The sequence below is a fragment of the Anolis sagrei genome, chromosome 11 (genome assembly GCF_037176765.1).
Source record: "Anolis sagrei isolate rAnoSag1 chromosome 11, rAnoSag1.mat, whole genome shotgun sequence".
NCBI classification, from domain to species: Eukaryota; Metazoa; Chordata; class Lepidosauria; order Squamata; family Dactyloidae; genus Anolis; species Anolis sagrei.
The window spans coordinates 33488605-33504215 of record NC_090031.1 but is presented as its reverse complement, the minus strand read 5'-3'; the positions used below and the strand labels follow the sequence as shown (position 1 = coordinate 33504215).

The following is a 15611-nucleotide window of genomic DNA, read 5'->3' as shown; positions in this document are numbered from 1 at the left end:
CCCTCTTGCACGTACCATTGTCAAGTCATGGTCTATATGACCCCGTCAGTCTAGACACTAGACTCCTATGGACGCAGTTGAGAACTGCAATGGCCTTTTTCATTGCTGTATTACGTTCTTGGCTCAAGTTTGGCTTGTGGTCTACTAAGGCTCCTTGGAAAGTGTGAGATGAGACACATCCCAAACTCCTATGTAGAAATGGGATTGGGGTGCACACATTATGGGGAACCCAAGATCTCCTTGCCTTCAACCAAAGATCTCCTTGCCTTCAACGTTCATTCCGACACTCCACACCGAGCCAATTCTTATAGACAGAACAATTTATTCTAAGCACAGGAAAAGGAGTGGGTTGTGTTTCTTTGGGTTCAAAAAAAAATTAGAGAAAAAAAATATCCATGTTTCTCTTCCACTCCCAGGTTTCTCTTGGGCTTGTTTTATATATATTCTTTTTTTTTCCTTTTTGCACGGGCGGCTGGCCGGCTTCCACAACCGTGATGGATTTCTTCGACATCTCCCTTGCGCCATCAGGCTATTTTCTTCTATTAGCGCTGATGTTGTGTCTCGTTGTGAAATCGCGTAGCATGTGCTACACATTAAGGGGTTCTTTTCAAAAATAATAATAATCACCGTCATCCTATCACTTGAAATATGCAAGACGGAAAGGAACAGCTCGCCGAAAAAGAAATAGCGGATCGGTCTTGGTTCTCTTTCTGTTTGAAACCTATGAATCTGGAAGATGGTTTTGCAACTGAGTTTTTGTTGGTGAGCCACAAAGATCCAAAGTCTGGAGGCTAAGCATTATTAGGACTTAGTATCTCCCATTTGGGGATAGGCTGCCCTTATCTAGGGAGGCTCTACTTTGGTATCCTAGCTAAGAAATGCTAATCCCTCTATACAAAAGGCAAAATATGTACGTGGAGATGAACACAGAGGGGTGCCATCCTTCTTTCCAATATGTCACAGAATGAAGGAAGATGAGAGTCCCTTCCTTCCTTCCTTCCTTCCTTCCTTCCTTCCTTCCTTCCTTCCTTCCTTCCTTCCTAATATGTCACAGCAGGGAGGAAGAAGAAAATCCTTTCTTTCCTTCTTTCCTTTCCTTCCTTTCTTTTTTCCTGCCACAGCATGCCACAGCAGAGAGGAAGATGAAAGTCATTCCTTTCCTTTCTCTTTCTCTCCTTCCTTTCTTCCTTCCTAACATGTCCCAGCAGGGAGGAAGATGAAAGACATTTATTTCCTTTCTCTTTCTCGCCTTCCTTTCTTCCTTTCTAACATGCCACAGCAGAGAGGAAGATGAAAGTCCTTTAATTTATTTTATTTCCTTTCCTCTTTCTTTCTTTCTTTCTTTCTTTCTTTCTTTCTTTCTTTCCTTCCTTTCTTTCTCCTTCCTTCCTTCCTTCCTTCCTTCCTTCCTTCCTTCCTTCCTAACATGGCACAGTAGGGAGCAAGACGAAAGTCATTTATTCCCTTCCCTTTCTTTCCTTCCTCCCTCTTCCTCTCTCCTCCTTTCTTCCCTTCCCTTCCCTCCCTCCCTCCCTCCCTCCCTCCCTTTCTTTCATCCTTCCTTCCTTCCTTCCTTCCTTCCTTCCTTCCTTCATTCATTCATTTCATGCCACAGTAGAGAAGAAGATGAAAATCATTTATTTCCTTCTCTTTCTTTCTTTTTCGTTCTATCTTTTGCAAACATGACCCACTATGGAGGAACATGGAAACTCCCTTCTTTTTCTCTTTCTCTCTCTCTTTCTTTCCTTCCCTCCCTCCTTCCCTCCCTCCCACCCGCCCTCCCTCTCCTTTTTTCTTTCTTTCTTTCTTTCCTCCTTGCCACACATGGCCCAGCATGGATGAACTCATGCCATTTTCCCCTCCTTTTTTCCCCTTCCTTCTTTCCTCTTTCTTGCCCAGCATGGAGGCAGACACCTTCCTGGCCTCAGTGTGGTTTCTGGAGTGGAAGGGCCCTCTTTGCCGATTGCCAGCCATGTCCTCAGCGTCTCTTTCCTTCACCGAAGGCTTGGGGCGCCACACCTGCAGAGCGGCTCAGAGACAGAGGGTCATTCTTGTCCATTGCAAAAACCTTGCAAAACTGCATAGGCCAAGCTCCCTTTGCTTGTGACCTGACCTTGGCACCATTTGGGTGTGCGAAGGAGGCAAAACCATGGGCCCTTAGAGTGGGAAGAGACCCCAAAGGCCATCCAGCCCAACTCCCTTCTACCAGGCAGGTAGATGCAATCAATGCCCTCCCAACTTTGGTGCCCAAAATAGGTTTTTGCATGGCCTTTGGGGTCTCTTCCAACTCTAGGACTTTATGATTCTATGAAATGGATTTTTCAGAGGCTGGGTGGCCATCTGTTGAAAGGGATCAAATTGTGCCTTTTGCATGGCAGAATAGCTTTGGGGTCTCTTCCAACTCTAGAATTCTATGAATCAATCAACCAATTAATCAATTAATTAAGCACAAGTGGGATGGCCATCTGTCAGGAGGGCTCAGAATATGCCTTTTTGCATGGTAGAATGGAGTTAGACTAGATGGCCTTTGGGGTGTCTTCTGACTCTAGGATTCAATCAACTAATCAATCAATTAATAATCAAGCACATGCTGGATAGCTGGGAGGGCTTGGGTTGTGCTTTTTTTGTATGAATGGGGTTAGACTGGATGGCCAACTCTAGGATTCTATTATTCAATCAACTAATCAATCAATTAATAGTCAAGCACAGGCTGGTTGGCCATCTGTCAGGAGGGTTCGAATTGTGTCTTTTTGTATCAATGGGGTTAGACTGAATGGTCTTTGGAGTCTCTTCTGACTCTAGGATTCTATGATTCAATCAACGAATCAATCAATTAATGATAAGCACAGGCTGGATGGTCATCTGTTGGGAGGTCTCAGATTGTCTTTTTGCATGAATGGGGTTAGGCTGGATGACCTTTGAGGTCTCTTCCAACTTTAGCATTCTACAGAAAGCTTCTGCATCCCAAATCTGAGGAAATCCCAATGGAGTGTTGACTATAGCCAACTCCAGACTGGGATCCAACTGGGATGCCCTTCTTGCAGAGGATGATGGGATGTGGCGGCCCACCATTCAATTTCTTCCTTGGGATGCCCTGCTCCTCACCTCTCTCTGTTTCCGAGGTCCAAATGAAGACCAAATCTGGCCTAGGAGACGCAGACCAGCCTTGGGAGCTGGTGCCGAGCGAAGGGAGAACAGTGCCAAAGCCCAAGCAGAGCCAAGGTCAATACCGCCTCCGGCTGCCCGCTGGCCCCAGCATGGAGGGCCCTCGGCCTGGCTTTCATCTTCGCCCCTTTCCTCGATGTTGTTGGAAAAGGAGCCGGAGGCGTCCCGTGGAGCTGCTAAACATAGCAGAGGGTGACTCACGGAGCAGGAACTCGGAGCTTTTGCACAAGGAGGACAAGGAGGCATGTCCTTGGCGGGTGTCCACCTTCTTGTCCGAACCAAAAACACACCCGTGACTCCTTTTGCGTCCCATGTTTTCCTCTGTCCTGGTTATTTTCTTCTTCTCCCGCCTTGTTCCCTCAGCCTCAGCTCGCTTCAATTGCTGCAAACAGGTCTCATCAACAATGGCATAGAAGGCGGTGAGAAATGGCAATATATAAATGGTCAATGTGGGCTCATATCATGTATTATATGGTCAGTGTAGACTCATATAAGGCATTATATGAGCAGTGTAGACTCATGTCAGGTGTATGATCAGTGAAGACCTGTGTAAGGTATTATACAGTCAGTGTAGATTCGTGTAAAGTATTATATGGTCAGTGTAGACCCGTCCAAGGCATTATAGAGTTAATGTAGACTCGTGTAAGACATCATACAGTCAGTGTAGACTCGTGTAAGGCATTATATCATCAGTGTAGATTTGTGTAAAGCATTATATGGTTAATGGAGACTCATGTAAGTCATTATACAGTTAGTGTAGACTTGTGTAAGACATCATATGGTCAGTGTGGACTCGTGTAAGGAATTATACGGTCAGTGTAGACTTGTGTAAGGAATTATATGGTCAGTGTAGACTCGTGTAAGGCATTATACGGTCAGTGTAGACTCGCGTAAGGCATTATATGGTCAGTGTAGACTCCTGTAAGGCATTATATGCTCAGTGTAGACTCATGTAAGGCATTATAAAGTCAGTGTAGACTCATGTAAAGCATCATACAATCAGTGTAGTCTCGCATAAGGCATTATAAGGTCAGCGTAGACTCATGTAAGGCATTATACGGTCAGTGTAGACTCGTGTAAGGAATTACAGGGTCAGTGTAAATACTGTAAGGCATTATAAGGTCAGCGTAGACTCCTGTAAGGCATTATACAGTCAATGTAGACTTGTGTAAGGCATTATACGGTCAGTGTAGACTCCTGTAAGGCATTATACAGTCAGTGTGGACTCGTGTAAGGAATTATACGGTCAGTGTAGACTTGTGTAAGGCATTATAAGGTCAGCGTAGACTCGTGTAAGGCATTATACAGTCAATGTAGACTCGTGTAAGGCATTATACGGTCAGTGTAGACTAGTGTAAGGAATTATATGGTCAGTGTAGACTCCTGTAAGACATTATACGGTCAGTGTAGACTCATGCAAGGCATTATAAAGTCAGCGTAGACTTGTGTAAAGCATCATACAATCAGTATAGACTCGCGTAAGGCATTATAAGGTCAATGTAAACTCGTGTAAGGCATTATACGGTTAGTGTGAACATGTGTAAGGCATTACACGGTCAGTGTACTCGTTTAAGGCATTATACAGTCAGTATATGGCATTGTGTGGTAAATATAGACTCATATAATGCATGGCATTGTCAGTGTAGACACATATAAAGCACTTTATAGGGTCAGAGTAAGGCATTAGATGATCAGTATACTCATAAGGCATTGAATTGTCAACATAGATGCATATAAGAAATGGTATGGTCAGTATAAAGTCTCATAAGGCATTGTGTGGTCAGCGTAGAGGCATATAAGACATTGTATGATCAGTAGACTCATAAGGCATTGAATGGTCAATATAGATACATGTGGAGTCATATAAGGCGTTGTATGGTCAGTATGGAGTCATGTTGTTGCTGTTCTAGGTAGGGCATTATATGATCAGTAGGCTCATAAGGGATTGCATAGTAAATATAGATGCATATAAGGTACTGTATGATCAGTGTGGGGTCATATAAGGTGTTGTATGGTCAGTGTAACCTCATATAAAGCATTGTATGACCTTACACCTTTTGGAAAAAGGTGGCAAGGGGTGTCTCAGACCAGACAAGAAGACTTTTCTCTCAGTGCAACTTGTGTGTTCTCCTCGCACGAGTCGCCCGCCTCACCATGTTTTGCAATCCAGTACCAAGGCAGCTGGATGAAGGGAGAAAGAGAACAGAAGAAAGGGAGGAGAAGGCATTTTTGCAAAGGAAAACAGAGCGGTTCCTTCAGAAGTGGAGCCTGCATCCTCCCAGACAGACAGATGGCCATCTGGAGCCGTCCGGAGCCAAGTGGAAACGCGAGAGAGAGAGAGAGAGAGAGAAGAAAGAAAGAAAGAGCAAAAGAAAGAAAGAGAGAAAGATATACACACACTCAAATGCACACCCTTGAAATTGGGAAACATAGCGCTGTCTGCGGTCGCTGACCTAGGGAAGCCTGCCAGGCTGACTTTGCAGCTGGACCCAAAACATCTGGATGTCCTTTGGGAGTTGTAGTCCAACCTACCTTCCCCTCCCCCTCCCCCTCCCAAAGATATAGATCTTAGTACACAGAGGCATTTGCTTAGGACCCTTCCCAGTTGGCTCTGGCAAAAGCAAATGGCTGCATCCTCATCTACCTTGCCTGGTCTTCGCGATGAATAACATGTGCCATCTTGACTGTACTTTGCATGGCCAGGCCCTTCCCTGTTTCCATTTGCGGAACATCGCAGGGCCCAGGAATGTGTCGGCAAAACCTCCTGCCAAAGCAAACCCATCCATCCCAGATGAGCGACAAGAGATTGTTGCCGTTGCGGGGGATCGGATGTTCCTTTTGTCTGCCTGTGTCTTGTGTTGTGTCAGCCACGTCCGGTGCCCTCCCTTGCCCTTTTTGGGGCTCCAGGTGTGGGATATCGGAGCACAAAACAGCTTGAGCCATGTCTGGCCCTCAGCCCCGTTGGCTCCGAATCTCCGGCTCAGCTGTTTGGAAGCAAAGGAAGAATGCTTTTGGAGATAGGCTATCTCCAGACGTTCTGTCCCCCCCCCCCCCCAATTGTCTGGGCCCCCTTGTTTTCCAAGTGTGGTGGAGCCCCTTTCTCTGGGGGTCTTTAAGCAGAGGGGGATGGCCACCTGTCAGGGAGGGCTTGGGTGGTGTCTTCCTGCTTGGTGTCCTCCTTGTGGTCCCTTCCGATTGAAGGATTTGAAGATATATCTACCATTTCTCTCCCTCTTCAAACATATCTAATCAGCTCCTTCTGTAAAGTGGGTCATGGGGGTTCTGTATGCCAAATTTGGTCTTGATCCGTCATTGGTGTGGGTCTCAGTGGACTCAGGAAGTGAGTGAAAGTCCTTCAAGTCCCATCATCTATGGTCCATCCTCTTCCAAACTGCACTAGGATGTAGAATGGGCGATGGGGGCTCTGTGTGCCAAGTTTGGTCTTGATCCTTCATTGGTGTGGGTCTCAGAGGTCTCAGGAAGTGAGGGAAGGTACTGCAAGTCCCATCATCCATGGTCCATCCTCTTCCAAACTGCACCAGGATGGGCGATGGGGGCTCTGTGTGCTATGTTTGGTCCTGATCTGTCATTGGTGGGGGTCACAGTGGTCTCAGGAAGTGAGTGAAGGTACTGCAAGTCCCATCATCCGTGGTCCATCCTCCCCTAAACCACACCAGGCTGTAAAGTGGGTCATGTGGGGTCTGTGTACCAAGTTTGGTCCTGTTCCATCATTGGTGGGGTCACAGTGGTCTGTGGGAGCTGAAGTGATTGAAAGTACTGCAAATCCCACCATCTGTCAGCCATCCTCCCCCAAACTACACCAGGATGTAAAATGGGTCATGGGGGTTATGTGTACCAAGTTTGGTCCAGGTTCGTCTTTCATGGGGGTCACAGTGTCCTGTGGAAGTGGGAGCCAATCAGAAAGCTGCCACATACACACATACCTATACATCCACATACATACGTTCTAGACTTTTATTATTCTAGAACCCACGGTGGCAAAATGGGTTAAACCCTCATGTCGGCAGGACTGCTGACAGACAGGTCAGTGGTTTGAATCTGGCGAGCGTGGGTGAGCTCCCATCTGTCAGCTCCAGCTTCTTATGTGGGGATATGTGAGAAGCCTCCCACAGGATGGTAAAACACCAAAAACATCTAGGCGTCCCCTGGGCAACATCCTTGCAGACGGCCAATTATCTCAAGTTTCTCAAGCTGCTTTTGACACACACAAAAATATCTCCTTCTCTCAATCATATATATCATATCTATGACCATTATCTTTGTCTGGATGGCCATCTGTCAAGAGGGCTTAGGTGGTGTCCTCCTGCTTGGTAGGAGGAAGTTGGACTAGATGGCTTTTGGGGTCTCTTCCAACTCTTTGATGTTCTGGTTCCATGATTCACTTGAGCTGTCCGCACCATCAAAGAACCAAAAGTCACTCCGGAGTTCCCGTGAAACGTAGTCCTTCCTTCTGACTTTGCTTCGCTTTGAAGAAAGTTGGGTTGTGGGCAAACAAGGGCCCTGTCTAACTGACCATTTAACACAGTTTCAAACCACTATGGAAGTAAGCACAGGTGATTGCCTTGGAAATCCTGGAACCAGTTGGACGCCCGGATGGTGCTGATGTGAACCGCAGAGCGCTGATGCGCATGAAGAGAGTTTGGAGTTAGCTTGGGCCCAGAGACAGATCCACTGCAGGATTTGGGAGTGAGTCTGCCTTCTTTTCGCCGGTGTAGACACATCCTTTATGGAGTTGGGTCAGGGCTGCCGTCCCAAGCTAGAGGGAGCTCCAAACACCTCCTTTTCCTACAAACTCTTGTCTTTTCTTGGCAGCTGTGCTCGCTTTTGGCAAGAGACTGGGCCCAGACGACCGAGAGGGAGAGATTTTTCGAAACAAGGGAAGCCAGCCCAAAAAACTCTCCTGTTTGTTTGCCCTCTCTGGATGACGTCGTGTCCCGGGCCGTTCTCCTCCTTCTCCCTCCCTCCTTCTCTCTAGACCCCCTCTTTTTTCAGCCCACCCACCCCCTGAAAAAAAAGTCTCTGGAAGCCGCAAATTGAGCTGCGGCACCGCTGGGATAAAACCGCTCGGGCCGCCAGCAGACTGGGGCATTGCTGGGGAGAGATGGCTAAGCCGTGGACTTCTTCCCTCCTTTCTGGAGCAGCCGGCCTCCTCCTTCTCCTCCTCTCCAGCCTCCCGGCTTCGTGGCAAGGAGGTAAGCAAAGGGAGAGCCCACTCCAGGCTCAGGCTACCTGGTTTGGGGGGTTAGCATGCATCCCCTCCATGTAGAAGGAAGGCCAGCCCTTGGATAGGCTACTGGTGGACCTCCTTGCCTCCTTTCCATCCTCTCCTTCTGTGAGGACCTTTCAACTTTCTGCTCATCTCTTCCTGCAGCATTGGACCTCCTTGTCTTCTTTCCATCTTCTTCTCTGGGCATCTTTTAACTTTCTGGTCTTCTTTTCATGCGGATGGTGGACATCCTTGTCTCCTTTCCATCTTCTTCTCTGGGCATCTTCTAACTTTCTGGTTCTTTTAATATGAATGGTGGACATCCTTGTCTCCTTTCCATCTTCTTCTCTGGGCATCTTCTAACTTTCTGGTTCTTTTAATATGAATGGTGGACATCCTTGTCTCCTTTCCATCTTCTTCTCTGGGCATCTTCTAACTTTCTGGTTCTTTTAATATGAATGGTGGACATCCTTGTCTCCTTTCCATCTTCTCTGGGCATCTTCTAACTTTCTGCTCATCTCTTTCTGCATATGGTCAACCTCCTTGTCTCCTTTTCTTCTCCTTCTGTCGGGATCTTCCAATTTTCTGGTCTTCTCTTAATGCAAATGATGGACCTCGTCTCCTTTCCATCTTCCTCTTCTCTGGGCATCTTTTAACTTTCTGGACTTCTCTTAATGCAAATAGTGCTCCTTGCCTCCATTCCATCTTCTCCTTCTCTGGGCATCTTTCAACTTTCTAGTCTTCTCCTTTCCATCCTCTCATTCTCTGAGGCTCTTCCAATTTTCTGCTCATCCCTTCCTGTGGCATTGGACCTCCTTGCATTCTCTCCATCTTCTCCTTCTCTGGGCGTCTTCTAAATTTCTGGTCTTCTCTTCCTGTGGATGGTAGACCTCCTTGTCTCCTCTCTATCTTCCTCTTCTCTGGGTATCTTCTAATTTTCTGGTCTTTTCTTAATGCAAATGGTGTTCCTTGCCTCCATTCCATCTTCTCCTTCTCTGGGCATCTTTCAACTTTCCAGTCTTCTCTTCTTGTGGATGGTGGACCATCTCTGCATCTTCTCCTTCTCTGAAGCTCTTCCAGCTTTCTGCTCATCTCACCCTACAGCAGTGGGCCTCCTTGCCTCTTTTCCACCTTCTCCTTCTCTTGGCATCTTCTAACTTTCTGGTCTTTTCTTAATGTAGACCTCTGTGTCTCCTTTCACTTCATCCTCTTGACATATTCTGACTTTCTGGTCTTTTACTGCAGATGGTGGTCCTTTTTTCCTCCTTGCCATCCTCTCCTTCTCTGATCTTTCCATCTTTGCTGGGGATCTTCCAACTTTTGGCTGATCTCGTCCTGCAGTGTTGGACTATCTTGTCTCCTTTCCATCTTCTTCTTCTCTGGGCATCTTGAACTTCCCTGTCTTCCCTTACTATGGATGGTGGACCTTGTTGTCTCCTTTCCATCTTTTCTGGGGAACTTCTTCCAATGTTCCAGTCTTGTCTTCTCCGATTTCCAATTTTTTTTTCTTCCCTCCTCCCCCTTTGCATCCCTCCTCTCACTTTCACTGAAAGGAACAAAACTTCCCAACTCTTTGCTCCAGCCTTCTGATGGAAGAGGGTCTGCAAAACCAGCTGGATAGGGAAATGGTGATGCCACCATTATATTCCTCACTTTAAAAAATCAGAACTAAATAGGGTAGGAAGAGTGGCAATATGAGCTGGGTTTGAGAGATGGTTTCCAAATTGCAAATCTTGGTCATGGGGATGGATCAGAGAGTGCCTCTGAGCATGTACAAGTGTTCTGAGTAAGCCTGGATGGTGGTTAGAACATGGGACAATCAAGCCCGAGAGTTTGTATCGAAAAGGAGTAGTTACCAGAAAAGTGTGTGTTTTTGTTCTAATTTGCACACAAGTTGGTTAGTAAGAGCCACCTGTGTTCTGATCTGACATCCTTTTCTAGGTTACTTTGGTTGCAAAGGAGAATGGAAACAGGAGATGGGTCCCACTTGTTGGACACTTTGGGATCCCTTTCTAACTTGCAAAGGATCCAAGAAATGGGACCAATAGTCTCTCAGATCTGTCCAATGCCCAGTGGGTTCTCTTGTTCCTTCTTTAAGAACTTCTCGTCCGGTCAAACTTTGCACGTCCGTCTGCGACTTCTATATTTTTTTGGACCAAGTTGTCCGAACCCCTTGGGTTTCGGCTGGCAATCACAATTCATTCGCAGTGAAGCAATTTCAAACTGACATGATGTATTCTTCCCATGCTCTGCTTCGGCGAGACAACTGGGTTGGGTTGGGATAAGTCTTGGAAGAGAAATGTGGCTAATTTTGCAGTGGATGAGTTGTCTCAGAGGGATGAGAAAGGCTTGGGAGATCTTTCTGAGGAAGGCTTGGCTTTGTGACTCAAGCGAGCTAAAGGTGCTTGATAAGTATAGGTTTGTGAAATATTTCACTGGTGATGCAGTCTGTTTGGAGAATCCTGGGATCACGGGAGGACCCCAAAGGCCATCTTGACTGACCAACAATGCATCCAAGGAAGACCCTAAAAATCTCGAGACCCCAGAATCATCACATTGGCCTTTTGCACTGCTGCATCACACTGTTGGCTCAGGTTCAGCTAATAATAATAATAATAATAGTAATAATAATAATAATAATAATAATAATACTTTTGTTTCTTACCTGCCTCTCCTTGTGTCTCTTTATGAAGACACCTAGATGCCTTTTGCATGGACTCCTTTCAAACCCATTCTATTACAGCTGTGCATTTCATGGTTACTGCCAGAGTGTAGTACTATACATTTTTCCCTCTTGCAATGCATTCTGTTAGTTTTAGCTGAACAGCTCTCTGATCGTTAAGGTCCTTTTGGATCCTTATCCTGTCTTTTTGGGATCTTAGCTCTTATTCCCAATTTGGTCCCATCTGCAAATCTGATCAGCATGCTTTCAATTCAGATTATACATAAAGCTGACAGTTCCCAGCATCAGAGGGAGAAAGGGAGTGTATATTTTGCTTCCAGTTGTTGTTATTGTAGTTATTACATTGTAATTACATTATCATTACATTGTTTTTTTTCATTATTATATTAAAATATAATAATAATATATGTTGGAGAGTAGTCCCTGTTCAAGTGGTCCTTGGTCAAGTGGTTCCTGGTCAAAGTGGTCCCTGTTCAAATGGTCCTTGATCAAGTGGTCCCTGTTCAAATGGTGCTTGGTAAAGTGGTCCCTGGTCAAAATGGTCCTTGATCAAGTGGTCCCTGTTCAAAGTGGTCCTTGATCAAGTGGTCCCTGTTCAAGTGGTGCTTGGTAAAGTGGTCCCTGGTCAAAGTGGTCTTTGATCAAGTGATCCCTGGTCAAGTGGTCCTTGGTCAAAGTGGTCCCTGATCAAGTAGTCCCTGTTCAAGTGGTCCTTGATCAAATAGTCCCTGGTCAAAGTAGTCCCTATTCAAATGGTCCTTGGTCAAGTGGTCCCTATTCAAGTGATGCTTGGTAAAGTGGTCCCTGGTCAAAATGGTCCTTGATCAAATGGTCCCTGGTCAAAGTGGTCCTTGCTCAAGTGGTCCTTGGTCAAAGTGGTCCTGGTTCAAGTGGTATCTGGTCAAAGTGGTCCCTGGTCAAAAAAAGGTTAGGAACCACTGAATTAGTCAAAAAAGGAGCAAGATTTGGAATCTTTTTCCAAATTGTTCCCTGAAGTCCAGCTTAGGAGCTGATGGAGGTGTGAGCATCCCTCAAAGACTACAAATCCCACCTGCTCTAGCATTCATAAAAATGCTGGGATGTGTAGTTATTTGGCTGCAAAAAGATTGAGATCTACCTTGATGCAATTGTTTATCAAATTCTGCTGATACTCTTTATATGAAAAGTCCTTTCTTTTGGAAAGTTTGTCCTTTTGACATGGAACAAGATGCCAGAAGAAGAAAAAAATCCCCAATTTTGGAAGCGTTGGGCCCTCCACGAAGGCAGAAATATGTGCATCATGGAATTTATGAAACTGGAAAATATGTTGTTCTTTTTTTAAAACAGAGAAACACATGTTGAAAAGAACTGGAATCTAGGCGTCCGTTCCCGCTGAGTTGTGAAATAGCTACTTGTCATCCTTGCGTGTCGCAAATTTTGACTGTCCCCCTTTTTGGGGGGATAAATTGGTGACACATTCTATAATTTATAGCAACCAATGGCTTTCCAACACATTTAATGGATTGCTTTTTAATTTTTAATTGGGCTGATCAAATTTAAAAATTCCCATTAGAGCAGTAAAGGAAACGCCACACAGTATTGGTAGTGTAAGAATATCTAGCTACTCCAAATGGATTCAAGTCATCAGGACCTAATAAATTACCTTAACGGCAATTACAAGAACAGGAAAGAGTTGTTTTCTATAAGAATCAATGGGATCTAACCATGTATTTGTTGGTGTTTGTTTTATTTATATTATTCTTCCAATATAGGAACCCATTGACAATCCATTATTGGTTGTTGTGGCAATACTCAGAATCAGCCTATGGGCTGTCCTTGTTTGAGCATTGGTAATACATCAAAGGTGTCTATGGGTTGTTGTCTGAGCCTTAGGATTCATTGGCTATATATTAAAGTAGCTTATGGATCATCATGGTTTCAGCATAGGCAATACATTCAATAAGGATATGGGTTGTCATAGTTTGAGCCTAAAGATCCATAGGGAATGGCTATTTATCTATCTATACACTGGCATAGGACCCCCGGTGGTACAGTGGGTTAAACCGCTGAACTGCTGAACTTGCTGTCCAAAAGGTTGGCGGTTCGAATCAGAGGAGCAGGGTGAGTTCTTGCTTTTAGGCCCAGCTCCTGTCAACCTAACACAGTGGTTCTCAACCTTCCTAATGCCGCGACCCCTTAATACAGTTCCTCATGTTGTGGTGACCCCCAACCATAAAATTATTTTCATTGTTACTTCATAAATGTAATTTTGCTACTGTTATGAATCGTAATGTAAATATCCGATATGCAGGATGTATTTTCATTCACTGGACCACATTTGCCACAAATACCCAATATTAGGCTTGGGCAATCCATGGTTCTAAATGGTTCTAAAGTACTTACAAAACTAAAATTCTGGTAGTGAAAATTTCAGAACTCTAACAAAACTCTCAAAATTTCATAATAAATGGCAGTTCCTAATTGGTTCTGTCATTAAAATCACCAATAATGAAATAATAATTAAATTTTGAAAGTTTTGTTAGAGTTCTGAAATTTTCACCACCAGAACTTTAGTTTTGTAAGTACTTTAGAACCATTTAGAACCATGGATTGCCCAAGCCTACCCAATATACCCAAATTTGAATACTAGTGGGGTTGGGGGGAGGGACTGGTTTTATCATTTGAGAGTTGTACTTGCTGGGATTTATAGTTCACCTACAATCAAAGAGCATTCTGAACTTCACCAACAATGGAACTGAACCAATCTTGGCACACAGGACTCCCATGACCATCAGAAAACACTAGGAGGGTTTGGTGGGCATGGATCTTGAGTTTGGGAGTTGTAGTTCATCTACATCTGTGGACTCAAACAATGATGGATCAGGACCAAATTTGGCACAAATACTCAATATGCCCAAATGTGAACACTAGTGGAGTTTGGGGGAAATAGACCTTGGCATTTGGGAGTTGTAGTTGCTGGGATTTATAGTTCACCTACAATCAAAGAGCATTCTGAACCCTACCAACAATAGAATTGGACCTAACTTTCCACATGTAACCCAGATGACCAAGAGAAAATACTGTGTTTTCTGATGGTTTTCGGTGACCCCTCGGACACTCTCTCGCAACCCCCCCCAGGGGTCCCGATCCCCAGGTTGAGAAACACTGACCTAACAGTTCAAAAACATGCAAATGTGAGTCGATCAATAGGTACCGCTTCGGTGAATTTACAACCTCATGAACAAGCTTTTCTGCCGTTGTTGTTGTTGTTATATTCATATATATCCCGATTTTCTCTCTTAGTGAGGCTCAGAGGCTAAACCTTGTATTGCAACATGTATTCCTCCAGCAACCCTGAATTTCCGCACAGCATTGAGCGATTACAGGAAAAAACACTGTGTTGCCTCCTCCAATATTTCTTCCCAAACGTCTAGACTAAACTTCTCCAACTCGTTTTGCTTTTTCCTTGGAAGCAAGCAACCTCTGGTGCGCCTTCCCCTTTCCTGGACCTCTCCGGCATCTCCAATTTCTCAGTTTTCTCCCCCATATTTCTTTTTCGTTGGAGGGTGGAGTAATTGGAGCTGTAAGAAATGGAAATCATTTCCTACAATCTTGGCCTCTCAAGGCAATTTTCTTTCTTTTTTTCCCCTGCAAAAAAGTGGGCGGCAGGTTGACATCGATTTCCCTTTCTGAAACCTTTTCGGAGTTGTGTAAAAGGCAGGCTATATTAATAAAAATAAAAAATCCTGGTTGTGAACATTAAGAGATAGGAAGACTTTGGGAAGATGTTATCAAGTATCATTTCCTCGAGGATTTAGCCACCAATCAGACTTATTCAAAATTGGAGGTCGAGAGAGTGTGGCTCGGGCATGGGTTTCCATGGCTGAGATTCGAAGCGGAGTTACCAAAATCCCACATGATCTCTAGGCTTATTCATTGGTGTAGGTCACCTTTTTCTGGTTGTGGGGGAACTACAACTCCTAGGAAGGAAGGCCAGTTCCCTCCAAACCCCTCCAGTAATCAAATTTCGGTATATCAGGTCTGCATGCCACGTTGGGTCCAGATCCATCGGTGTTTGTGTTTGCGCTCTCTGTATGAACGTGAACTACAATTTCACCAAATCATGGTGAATATTCCCCAAAGACTGCCAGTATTTTTTGCTGCTCATGAGGACTCTGTGTGCCAAATTTGGTTCAATTCCATCTTTGGTGGAGTTCAGAGTGCTCAGTTATCGCAGGTGAACTATACATCCCAGTACCTACAACTCCAAAATGTCCAAGCCAATTGCCCCCAAAACCCACCAGTATTCAAATGTGGGCATATCGAGTATGCATGCCACTCGATATTATTATTATTATTATTATTATTATTATTGGATGTAGGTGAACTACAACTCCCATGATGCCATTAACTCTGAAAAACTCCATCAGTACTTAAAGTTTGTTATGCAAGTTTGCTCTAGATGCATCATCGGTGGGATTCAGTGTACTCTCTGGCTGCAGGGTAAACTACAACTCCCACTATGGTGAGTCAGTCCTCTCAAACCCCCTCCAATAG

The 15611-nt window shown here is 44.8% G+C and overlaps 1 protein-coding gene across 2 annotated transcripts in view; it reads left to right on the top strand.

The window, feature by feature from the left end:
• The first annotated feature begins 7992 nt into the window (after window positions 1-7992).
• ELN (elastin) overlaps window positions 7993-15611 on the top strand; it is a 48269-nt gene continuing 40650 nt past the window's right edge. For both annotated transcript variants that reach the window (XM_067472175.1, XM_067472174.1), the window contains exon 1: window positions 7993-8378. In XM_067472175.1, the coding sequence (XP_067328276.1) occupies window positions 8288-8378 (91 nt within the window). In that variant the 5' untranslated portion in view covers window positions 7993-8287. The remainder of the gene's footprint in view (window positions 8379-15611) is intronic.